Below are 12,577 nucleotides of genomic sequence, written 5' to 3'. Positions count from 1 at the left end.
CGTTACAATTACTGCTGTGTCTCTATATGAGATACATAACTTGTTGCCTTGACCAGGAAACAAACTCTAATGTCAGTGATTATAAGGGCTTTACTGCATAATAAATCACTGGAGATCAGTAAAATGAACACTGGTAAATATTGATGAATCATGATTTCACAAAGTAAATTCATGCGGATTACATTCATTTGACTTCCTGACAATCCACCATAGCCTTGCTTAATCAAGGCTGACCTGTGGTTGCACAACAAACCAGTGGCAAAGACTTAATAAATGGTCAGTTGACTTAGCCAATATCATCATTTGAACATCGATTTTTCCATGCTTGCATGAATTGGACAGTGTGACCCCCCTCCGTCAGTGGCACGTAAAAAGCACCATCTGATTGTGGTTGATGCCAGCCCCCTCTGGCCCCTGTGCTAGTAACACATAAAAAGCACCCACTACACTCTCGGAGTGGTTGGCATTAGGAGGAGCATCCAGCTGTAGAAACACTGCCAGATCAGATTGGGGCCTGGTACAGCCTTCTGGCTTCCCAGACCCCAGTCAAATCGTCCAACCCATGCCAGCATGGAAAACGGACGTTAAACGATGATGATTGAGGCAGATTTTCCACAGCTTGAATCCTTTCCACTTGACAACGCTCTCTTGGCCCTTAAAAAGCAAGTTATAGAAATTTGGTTAATAGACATGGCTAGGCTCTGGTCTAACTGTATGGTTCAGAAGTTGGTTTCTTGACCACAGGATTTCACATTCAGTCCCACTCTGTGGCATCTTGAGGCAAATATCTTCAACTGTGGTCCCTGGATTGACCAAAGCCTTGCGAGTGAATTTGCTGGATGAAAAGTAAAAACAGCCCATCACATATGTATATATGTATGTAGTGTGGGTAATATTTCCCCTTGGCCAGACATGTTTTCACAGACTATTGGAAATGAATAACACTGTATGACAGTCAGCCTCGTTTACAGTTTTTGTTTCATGTCCAGATGAGGAGACATAAACATTGTCTCACAAATATACATACATGCATGCATGTTTCTTTCCGATTCCATGTTCTAAATCCACTCACAAGGCTTTGATCAGCCTGGGGGCTTAAATTAAAAAGGGGTTAGACAGTGGGGCTAAACCCAGAATCATGTTGTTTGGAAACAAGCCTCTTAACTACACTACTATGCCCATGCTTACCTTCTAACCTAATCTGTACAACCTGTTTTTTGTAAGGGCCATATACCTTACAGCACTAACTTTTTGATTGAATTTGAGTTGGGGCCTGTTTGCAGGCCATGGTTAATAGCCATGTAGCTTATTTAAGGATACAGCAGTGGTTGTAGTAAGTGTTGCAAATAATGTCTAACCAGATTTAGACCTTTGTCTAACCTATATAAACAAAGTTTATATATGATTTAGCTGGAAACAAGATCTTGGTTACATTTGCAGGTAATGGAGTTAAAGTAATGTTATTTTGGTTCTCGTATCTCCTTTCTTGAGAAATTTGAAGCCAAAATTCTTTTACTGTCGTGTTTAAAAGTGAAAAGTTAATCTGTCGTTTTTCTTTTTAAATAACTAAACGTTTGTTTGTTTTTTGTTTCTAGTGATGATTATTTTAAAATGAAGCTTCAGTGGAAAACCATAAGTGCAGAACAAGAAAGCCGGTTTACTAAACTAAAAGACAGCAAGACACTTATAGGTAGGTTGGCATCATTAGTTTAATCAGAACATCACTGGAGGTTGATGATGTATGCACAATGAGAAAGAATCCTAGACCGAAGAGAAAGATGCAAGGGAGGTGTGTGTGTGTGTGTGTATCAGAAACCAAGGTTGTTGTCTATCATGTTAGGCTAGAGATGGGAATGATGATTTTCCTTCACAAATACTAATTGGACACAGACAGTGTGTCGTTAGCCAGCTGGAGGAGATGTCTTCCTGGGGCTGTAAACAACAGTAGCATTGTCCCCTATTACAGGATTATTCCCATTAAATTCCAATCCGACATGTGTTTCTGCCGGATAAGTGTTCTAATGTCCTTTGATGTAACATTTATCTACATTTAGTTGGTACCATGTATGCACTTTATATTTGGTACCAGCATGGAATTAATTTCAGCAAGTGTATCCTTAATAATCATGAAAGTTCTACCAAAGTTAATTTGGCTTTTCATCTTTTGGAGGATCAATAAATATAAATAACAGTGAAGGACAGTGATTGGCAGAATGGTCAGCATCACATAACAAGGTGCCTTGTGGTATTGATTCTAACTGCGTTCATCTGGTTTAACAATACCGTTTGGCCTATTGGTTGCCTTTCGTAGAGTTTGTTACTCTGTTGCAGACATGAAGGCCAAGTCTTTGGTTTCAGGATAACTCCTCTCTTCCTCTTCTTGGTCTCTGGATTGTGGTTATTGTCCTTACAATAACCTAAGAGCTACAAAAGTGTGGTGGTGATGGTGGGGAAGATATGAGGTGGTGGTGTGTGTTTAATGTACAAAAATCAAACAGCCGCCTTGTGAAGGAACTGTTTATATCAAATGGTGTCCACTGGTTCTTGACTTAGTAGACAGGGTAATTACACCAGGGTACACACGCACACACATTAGACTTGCTTTTCAGACCTAGTTCAATTAAGTTGAAATAATTATACAATGATTATATTTTCCTGAACGAAATAGCTCTGTTGATAATAAGGACATGAAGTGTGACTGGAGCATGTGTTTGAAGCTCATAGCTGTGAAAACAAGTCAAACCAAGATTAGAGACAAAGTAGACTTGAGATGAGATCAGAGAAATGGGTGTATTTTATTATAAGTTTTCTTGACATTGTCAGAGAAAGCCAATATTTGTGTAACTGATGACATTTTTGTTTCTCTCTCTAGAAAAAGATGTGTCCAGAACCGATCGCACTCACAAGTTCTTTGAAGGAGATGGAAACCATAATTTACAAGTTCTAAACGACATTCTTAGAACATACTGCATGTATAATTTTGATCTTAGTAAGTCTGGAATTTTTGCTTCAATATTTTGTCTTGTCTGGTTGCTTAAAATTCTGAAAGAAAGACCCACACCCCACACCCCACAAAAAAAAAAAAGAGATACTAGGACAGATTTCAACCATTAGTGAAGTTCTGTTTTTAAGGTGTCCCACCGAGTTTATATTAATAATAGCATTGAGATGGAGTTCACCAAGGAATCATCATTTAAGTGTCTGCCTCTGTGTTTGCATGGGTTAAACAAGTGTACATGAAGTAGTTTTTCTACAACTCGATGCCTTTCCTGTTAACAATCTTCACTTGTTTTTCAAGTGAGATGATAATCTACTTGTCTATTGATTCAGACATGAGCAGCTGAATGTCTGGACATGTTTTCACAGAAAATTGCTAAACAAATGATGCCATCTTGGTATGAATGGTAACTTTGTTTATAGTCAGGTCAGAGTTGCATTGTTTTTCCAGATTTGCAAAACCTTTAACTTGGTAACACAAGAGAAAAACGAATATAATCTGGAAGAATTCTAGAGTTGTTTCCGGGATTACAAAGTAAATATATTTGGCCCCCCAAAAATGTTCAGCCCTTTTGATTCCCAGCCACCCCTGGTTCTATAATACAAACTTTCTTCTTAATCCCAAGATTCCGAGTTCGATTCCAGGCAGTGACCTGAATAATAATAATAATAATAACATCGACAGACTTTCTTGTTTTAAAGTGATTGCTAAATTAAAACTTACCCAAAAGATTTCATGTCAATTTATGCTTCAAACTCCAGCTTAATAATGACAGTTATTTTACTAAAGTCTTCATTATTTTTTGAATTGAATGAAACAAGTGCTGTTAATGGTAACAAAAGGGTTAAGTTACACTTTTCAATTCTACAACGGCCTCAAAACCTCTAATTTGCAGGTTTTATTTCTGTTAATGCTGACCACAGTGTAGCTGTTTCTGAAGTAATTGGTTTTTAGATTAACAAACCCAACTTTAATCTACTTTAACTCACGGTATCGTAGATCAAAATAAACAATACCTATTTCGTTTTTGTATTTGGTTTGCAAGATTCTTTATGTGAATTTGTGTGTTGAAGCATATTTTATTGTGTCTGGGGAGAGTCATTGTCTTTTAGTGCCTTATTAATTTAACATACTCACCAGTCTGATTTCCTCTTTTTCACTTCATTTTCACATAGTAAAAATAAGTAAATGAGTGGCCATCAGGCTGGTGAGTGTGTTAAATTGATAAGGCACTAAAAGACACTCGTCTCCCCAGATACAATAATCAATCAATGTTTATAATTTCTTCTAAAGTTATCTCCCTTATTTTACAGGTTATGTTCAAGGAATGAGCGACTTGCTCTCTCCTATATTAGTAATAATGGAAAATGAGGTTGATGCCTTTTGGTGCTTCGCTGGTTTTATGGAAACTGTTGTAAGTTTCTTTTCTTTGCGTAAACTTTAAATATATGCTTCAAAGATTGAACCAGAGCTGCAGCTTGCCAAGGTTCTACGTATCTTGTCTCCAATGATAAAACTATTTCAACCCTATCATCACACTGTCATCATCATCATCATCATTTAACATCCGTTTTCCATGCTGGCATGGGTTGGAAGGTTTGACTGAGGTCTGGAGAGCCAGTGGCTGCTCCAATCTGATCTGGCAATGTTTCTACAGCTGGATGCCCTTCCTAATGCCAACCACTCTGAGAGAGTAGTGGGTGCTTTTTTTATGTGCCACTGGCACGAGAGCCAGTCAGGGGGACCTGGCATCGACCGAGTTCAGATGATGCTTTTTAAGTGCCACCAGCACAGGGGCCAGAAAGGGGGAGCTGGCCACAGCTGTGACATTGGTTCTACTTGACTCAGTAAGTCTTCTCAAGCATATCATATTGCCCGATGCATCTGGGTATTCTTAACAGGGCCAGTCATGCATGGCTGCAATTTCACTTTAGTTGCTGGGTCTTCTCAATCACAGCATATCTCCAAAGGTCTCCTGTCGTGTTCCTGGTATAATGGGAATAGCATAAACGAAATCTCTTCTGGATTCCTGTTAAAAGAGATAAACTACTAAAAATAATCGAACTGGTCCTTGTTGCAACTTTGGAGTCAACTGTTGTTTACTTTTGTTTTTAACCAAAAAAAAGAAGAAAAATGATTTTGCAATCAATCAAGCGTGTGATAAACACAGCACTTTGTTTTGTAAACATGCAAGGCCTACAGTTCTATATTTAAGAGATGAGGAATTTATTTACATTATTTACATTTGACAGATATTTGTCCTTATCTTGTTTGTTCTTGACACAACGTTTCGACTGATATACCCTCCAGCCTTCATCAGGTGTCTTGGGGAAATTTCAAACCTGGGTTATCATTCCTAAGCTATTTTTCAATGTTATCATTATTATTCATGTGGCATAGTGGTTAAGAGTGCGGGCTACTAAACCCAAGATTCCGAGTTCGATTCCAGGCAGTGACTTGATTAATAGTAATAATAACAACAACAACATCACAAATTACCTTAGGAATGAGAACCCAGGTTTGAAATTTCCCCAAGACACCTGATGAAGGCTGGAGGGTATATCAGCCGAAATCTTGTATTCACAACAAACAAGATGAGGACAAATATCTGTCAAATGTAAATAATATGCAAGGCCTAGACTTTTTTTTTTTCTCTTACATTTGTGCAAATTATTGGTGATATTTACTCTTTGGATGAAGAGTTTACACTTATGCTGGCAATAAGAGTGATTTGGGCAATGAAACTGGTGAAAGAGATGAAGGAAGTAATGATCCAGGATAACAAATATGGCAGTTGAGAGAAAGGCCCATCATTGTTCTTCTGCTCAGTTTTTTGAGGATTCTGTTGTCAACTTAATGTGATGGTCCCATGAAAGGGAAGAATGCTACTGTTATTTAGCCCTAAGAAACACCGTTTCCTGTTGGACTTGACACATTTCCTGTGTCCTTATGTTTTCAAAGTGGAGACAAGCACCTCCACCCTGCAAAGCCAGCATCCAGAGACTGGTTTCAGAGTCATTGCTCATCATCAGTCTGGAGTAGCATGGCTTGCTAGCTGTCCATGCCTATCCGCTTTTGAAAACATATATATATATATATATATATATATATATATATATATATATATATATATATATATATATACATATGCGTTCACTGATTTTTGAAATAGAAAATAATATATTTCTAAATCTCTCAGAGATTTATGCAGTAGCAGCAAGATAATCTCTGAGAGATTTAGAAATGTAATATTTGTGTTTTTTTTGCTCAGGAGTTCAAATAGAGTAAAGTTTAGACACAAGGGCCCAGCTCTGAGTAGGTTAACTCCCTATTAAATTATGTATTTGTTAGGGGTGAACATAAAGTTATTTACCATATTTTGAGGTGTTTTTTTTTTTTTTTGTTTTGGTTTCAGTGTAGTAACTTCGAAATGGATCAACAAGGTATGAAAACGCAGCTTGCACAAATGCATACCTTGATGCAGTTCGTAGACCCTGAATTGTGCAGTTATCTTGGTGAGTATTACTTAAAACAATAGACCCCCGCCCCCTCTAGCTTTTCGTCTTTCTCTTGTCGTAGTTAAACTTCATTATTAATTTGAGAAATTAATTATAAACAATGCAAGATAAAAAAAATCTTGAAGTAGTTTAAGGTAAAATTTGTTATTGCAGTTATATAATAATAATAATAATAATAATAAGCCTTTCTATTATAGGCACAAGGCCTGAAATTTGCGGGGAGGGGGTTACAGTCGATTAGATTAACCTCAGTATATAACTGGTACTTAATTTATCGACCTCGAAAGGATGAAAGGCAAAGTTGATCTTGGTGGAATTTGAACTCAGAACATTCATGCATGGGTCATTGCCAGTGCTGCCTGACAGGCTCCCCATGCTGGTGACACATGAAAAGCATCATCCGGATGTGGATCTGTCTGTTGTAGACAGATGAGGGTTTTGCAATTCCTTGCTGAACAATCTGTGCAGATGATTTATTTAAAGCACTGGTTCTCAACCATTTTCTGCCTATATGGCTCCACTCCATTTCTTCTTTTATTCTGCTGGACCATCAAAGCCATTTGATGTGTATAAAAAAATCCTGCTGTATTTCTATAATTAAATATTCGGAATTGTATAAAAGGATTGTGTTGTAGAAGCATAAACAATTTATAAGCCCTAAAAGTCACTCCATGGTTGCCCACGGGCATATGGCGCAGTGGTTAAGAGTGCAGGCTACTAACCCCTAGATTCTGAGTTCAATTCCAGGCAGTGACCTGAATAATAATAATCATCATCATTATCGTCGTCGTTTAACGTCTGCTTTCCATGCTGGCATGGGTTGGATGGTTTGAGTGAGGACTGGTGAGCCAGAAGGCTGCACCAGGCTCCAAATAATAATATTAGAAAATAGGAATGAGAAGCCAGGTTTGAACTGATGAAGGCTGGAGGGTAAATCAGCCGAAACGTTGTGTTAACAACAAACAAGATGAGGACAAATATCTGTCAAATGTAAATAATGTAAATAATGCTTAAGCAATTTATTGCACATAAATTTTAAAAACAAAATCTTCTCCGGACCAACTCATTGCCTGAATCAGATCAGGGCTGGAACCGGATCACGGCCAGATGAAGCTCACGGCCTGAACCTTCTCATGATCTGAACCAGATCTGGCTGTAACCAGTTCCTGGCCATAACGAGCTCCTGGCCTTTACCAGCTCCTGTCAAATCATCCAATCGATGCCAGCATGGGAAAATGGATGATGAAGATGATGATTATACTACAGAATGTTTTTAGATTTTGACATTTTTTGTGTTCTTAAATTTCAGAGAGCCATGATTCAGGGAATTTCTACTTTTGTTTCCGTTGGTTGTTGATTGTCTTCAAACGAGAATTTAGTTTCCCAGATATACAGAGATTATGGGAGGTACTGTATGCACCCTTTCTTTTCAAATTTCGATAAATTACCAATAATGTTGGAGATATTAAAATATAAACTTGAAAATACAGGATGTGTGTGTGTGTGTGTGGTTGAGCTAATGCCAAGGAACAGTGAATGTCTTTGTATGGCTAATCTGACTCGTGAGAAGAGGTGCAATTGTGGCTGTATGGTAAGATGTTTGCTTCCCGACCACATGGTTCCAGTGTGTTCTATATACCTCAGCCAACCAAAATCTTGTGAATGAATTTAGTAGATAGAAACTGAAAGAAGCCTGTTTGACTGTTGCCAATCTTTCTTTGTTCCCAGTTCATTTTGTGTCTAAAAGACCGCTTCTTTCCATTATATTTTCTCAACAGGTATTATGGACCGGGTTACCTTGTAAGAACTACCATTTGCTCATTTGTTTGGCAATCTTAGACAATGAGAAAGCTACGTTAATGGAGAATCGATTTGGTTTTACTGAAATCTTGAAAGTAAGTTCCTATAACATAATATTGGGTTACATTCTTGTTTACCACCACCACCACCACCATTTTTATGCTTTCATTGGTTGGACAGATATTTTTCAACACAGCATGCTGTCATGTGTTCTGTTTCGGTTTCATCTTTCTAACATTCTCTCACCTAAGATCAGCCTTCAGTATACATCTTTCTATGGTCCATCCTCTTCTGCTTATTCCTTCCACATGAATCTCCTGGTACTTCTTCACCCACCTGTCATCATTTATATACATTACATATCTATATCAACTTAGCTTTCCCTCATCTGTTCTACTACAACTAACTCTTTTTCTAATCCAGTTTTTCTTCCAGTGCATCAAGTCCTTATGTATGTGCTGGGGCCATGTTAAAAAAAAAAGAAGCACTGAATTCACTCTGTAAAAGTGTTTGGCATAAGGAAGGGCATCCAGCCGTAGCAAGCATGCCAAAACAGACAATTGGTGCCTGGTGCTTACCAGCTCCTGTCAAACCGTCCAACCCATGCCGGTATGGAAAACCCGTTGACATCACACACACACACACACACACACGGCAAATTATGCTGGTTTCATTTCTCTCCAAACCCCTTCACATCTTCTGGATTCACTACCTTGCTTTATATTTTCGTTTTATGTTTATATAAAAGGATTAAAACAGGAAGTGGTTGTAGGTGGGTTGCTATCAGAAGGGTTAATTTGTTCATGGGTTAGGGCCACAAGCCCACAGCCATGTTTGGGTTTATTGCTTTTGATAAATATCTAATTGTGATTGTCTTTGTTTTTCAGCACATCAATGATATGTCTTTTACCATCAATGTGGACCAAATTCTGAACAAAGCTGAAAGCATTAGTCTTCAGCTGAAGAAATGCAAGAAGCTACCTCAAGCAATTAAAGAGATCTTAGAACTTGGTGCGTCCTCCTCCTCCCCATCTGCTTCAAGTAACAGTTCTGGCAGCACCACCCCAGCTGCTGGGAACTCTCAGTGCCAGTATCCAAATCCTAACAAGGATTATTGCTCTGGTACAGTGACAGACCACTTCACCAATGGATAGCACAACCAAAGCTTTTTAAACTAGATTTTAAAATATTTAAAAAAAACAAAAAAAAGCACAAAAAAAATTTAAAGACAAAACAAAGACAGCACAGTATCCACGATTATATTTTGCTTGCCAGCAATGATGTCAGCTCATCTCGGCTAAAATATTTTATTTAACTTTGTAGTTTCCAAGAAGACTCTTTTTCTGTTTTTAAGTTTCTATTTTTTACCATCTTAACCAGTGATACACAACTGTTTTTTTTTATTTTTTCTTACTGAAAGTGACCTGCAAAATTCATGAGGATAAGACTCCCCCCATCCATTCGTCCCAAAAGGTACACTGTAATATGTAGACCTCAGGATGTGGATCACCAAAATTTTGGTGTGGACCACAAGGGGGTCTTGATGGACTGTGTTGTCTCTCACTGGTCAAACCCAATTGATTGCAATCCACTCGGATTCAGGGAAGTATCAGAACTCGATGCAATTGTTGTCACACCTCAATGATGATGTCTTAAATCTCTCTTATTTTCCTTGTCCCACAACAGAACTGGGTCGTCCACTTTCCCTATTTCAACTTGGCTTTTAAATATAAACACCATTTTATTTTTATCTTTGACTGCATAGACACTGTTACAAGATGAAAATGTGCTGATTGTCTTACTGGTATGGCACTAAGCTAATCTCGGTCAGTAATCCTTGTTAAATCGTTTGTGTGTATGAATGCATGTAATACATATATATATACACACGTGTGTGTGTATATGTTGTACAGTCACTTTACATTTCTGGTTTTCATGATCTTTCATTCATGAAGTTCCTCTTGTGTGTGTGTGTGTGTCTATGCATGTGTTTGTGTTTCTGTGTGTATGTTTATGTATATGTGTGTGTTTCTATATATATATATATGTGTGTGTGTGTGTGTGCATTTGTATATAAATGTGTAGATATACACATGTATGTGTATATATGGATATTCATGTATGTATGTGTGTGTATTAATGTGTGCATGTATATATGTGTGTGTGTGTGTGTTTATGCATGTTTGTGTTTCTGTGTGTGTGTTTGTATTTGTATATAAATGTATGGATATACACATGTATGTGTATATATATTCATGTATGTATGTGTGTATATTAATGTGTGCATATATATAATGTATATTTACAGTCACATGTGTGTGTGTGTGTTCCCAATCCACAGTTCACTTTCTGGTTGGACTGAATTCACAAACCTTCCGTCTTCCTCATTGAGAAACTCTCTACTAAATATAAATAAAACCTTATCTAGCACCGTAAATAAACAATATTGGGAAAACATAAGACTTCCATAGATTTCATATCTTTTCTAGGTGCTTCTGTGTCCCTTATCCGTTTCCTCTACTCGTCCCCTCTCTCTCCTCTCCCTGCTAATTTTTGTTTTTTCTTTTCAAGGTTTGTGTCTCCATATTTTGATTCATGCCTAAGCTTATTTTCCTTGGTTTAGAAATTAATTCCCCGTTCATACTTCCCCAAGTGCGTGCACACACACACACACACGACCCTTTTCTACATCCAAGATGATAATTCCTCAAATGATGTCATAGATTCAAGCAGATGTGGCTGTGTGGTAAGAAGTTTGCTTCCCAGCCACATGATTCTGGGTTCAGTCCCACTGTGTGGCACCTTGGGCAAGTGTCTTCAACTATAGCCTCTGGCCGACCAAAGCTTTGTGAGTGGATTTAGTAGACAGAAACTGAAAGAAGCCCGTTGTGTTTCTGTATGTGTGTTTGTATATATATATATTTGTTTTGCAAGATTTTTGATGTGAAATCGTGTGTTGAAACAGATGTTGTTGTACTTGGGGATGGTCATATTGCCAGTTTAGCCAATAAACAATGCATGTGTTTTTATTGGCTAAACTGGCAATATGACCATCCCCAATTACAACAACATACATATATATATAGATATATATACATATACATACAGGGTGTCCACAAAGTCTGGGTACATGGAGTAAATAAAATCATAACATAAACAATTAAATATAAGAAATAATAATTTCTTAAAGTATGTGTTAACCCCCCCATGTACCCAGACTTTGTGGACACCCTGTACATATATATACATATATATGTGTGTGTGTGTCTGTGTTTGCCCCCTCACCATTGCTTGGCTCAGATACTTTACTGCTTCAGAAAACTGTCTGACCCAAGCAAGCTTACAAAAGTGGACATGAAAACAATCACTGATAACAAACACGCACACACACACACACACACACTGGTCATCATTATTGACCCAGTTATTTTGCTACAATTTGATTTTCTCAAACTAATCTTAATCTTACACTTGTTTACAAGGATCCACTAGAAATGCTAAAATGTATCTCATCTGGCCTGCCTCTGCATCATTTGAGCTGTAATTTCTTATACATATATATATATATATATATATATATATATATATATAAAATCTATGAGCACGAAGTCAGGAGGTTTCAGAGGTAAATAGAGGTTTATTGTTTCCATATTATCTTGATGTGCCTCTGAGGCCTTCTGATTCTGTGTTTTCTTCTATGCATATACTCCTTGTGGAAATATTTATTGTTTGTTTCAGTTGCATGACTAAGTTCAGCGACATTGTGATTTAATCACTATGTGAACTGATAGCTGGTCCCTTGCTAAGTGCTTACTGTGGATTCTGCTTGAGCCTCGAAATCTAATTTTCTAATGTTTGTTTGTGTGTGTGTATCATATATATCTATATATATATATATATATATTTATATATATCTCTCTCATTTATATATATAGTTAGATATATGAGAGGTATTGGTATCTAGAAGAGTGTTGGGTAACGCTAAGTGCTATGGACAGATGAAGGGATATGCATAATATCCCAGAAACAGCTGTAAGACTGTTTCATTATAAATGTCCTGAAAACTCATCACAGCCTTGGCTTTGTTATCTCATTCTGTATAATATATATATATATATATACATATATATATATATATATGTATGAATGCATGTATGTATGTAAGTTTAAATTTCATGTTAAATTGCTTTTGACAATCAATTTCAGTCCATTTTCTAAATAATATATATTTTGTAAATTATATTTGATTCAAATTTATTTT

General features: G+C 37.1%; 1 protein-coding gene across 4 annotated transcripts in view; it reads left to right on the top strand.

The window, feature by feature from the left end:
• Positions 1–10,771, top strand: part of LOC106873698 (TBC1 domain family member 15-like) — a 55,660-nt gene extending 44,889 nt beyond the window's left edge. For all 4 annotated transcript variants that reach the window (XM_089348248.1, XM_089348247.1, XM_089348246.1 and 1 more), the window contains 7 exons: positions 1,596–1,690; positions 2,873–2,989; positions 4,312–4,412; positions 6,414–6,513; positions 7,826–7,923; positions 8,295–8,411; positions 9,204–10,771. In XM_089348248.1, the coding sequence (XP_089204374.1) occupies positions 1,596–1,690; positions 2,873–2,989; positions 4,312–4,412; positions 6,414–6,513; positions 7,826–7,923; positions 8,295–8,411; positions 9,204–9,470 (895 nt within the window). In that variant the 3' untranslated portion in view covers positions 9,471–10,771. The remainder of the gene's footprint in view (positions 1–1,595; positions 1,691–2,872; positions 2,990–4,311; positions 4,413–6,413; positions 6,514–7,825; positions 7,924–8,294; positions 8,412–9,203) is intronic.
• Positions 10,772–12,577: the final 1,806 nt, after the last annotated feature.

The sequence above is a fragment of the Octopus bimaculoides genome, chromosome 2 (assembly GCF_046866305.1).
Source record: "Octopus bimaculoides isolate indiv1 chromosome 2, ASM4686630v1, whole genome shotgun sequence".
NCBI classification, from domain to species: Eukaryota; Metazoa; Mollusca; class Cephalopoda; order Octopoda; family Octopodidae; genus Octopus; species Octopus bimaculoides.
Note: the sequence above shows the minus strand (reverse complement) of the source record. Positions and strands in the feature narration are given on the sequence as shown.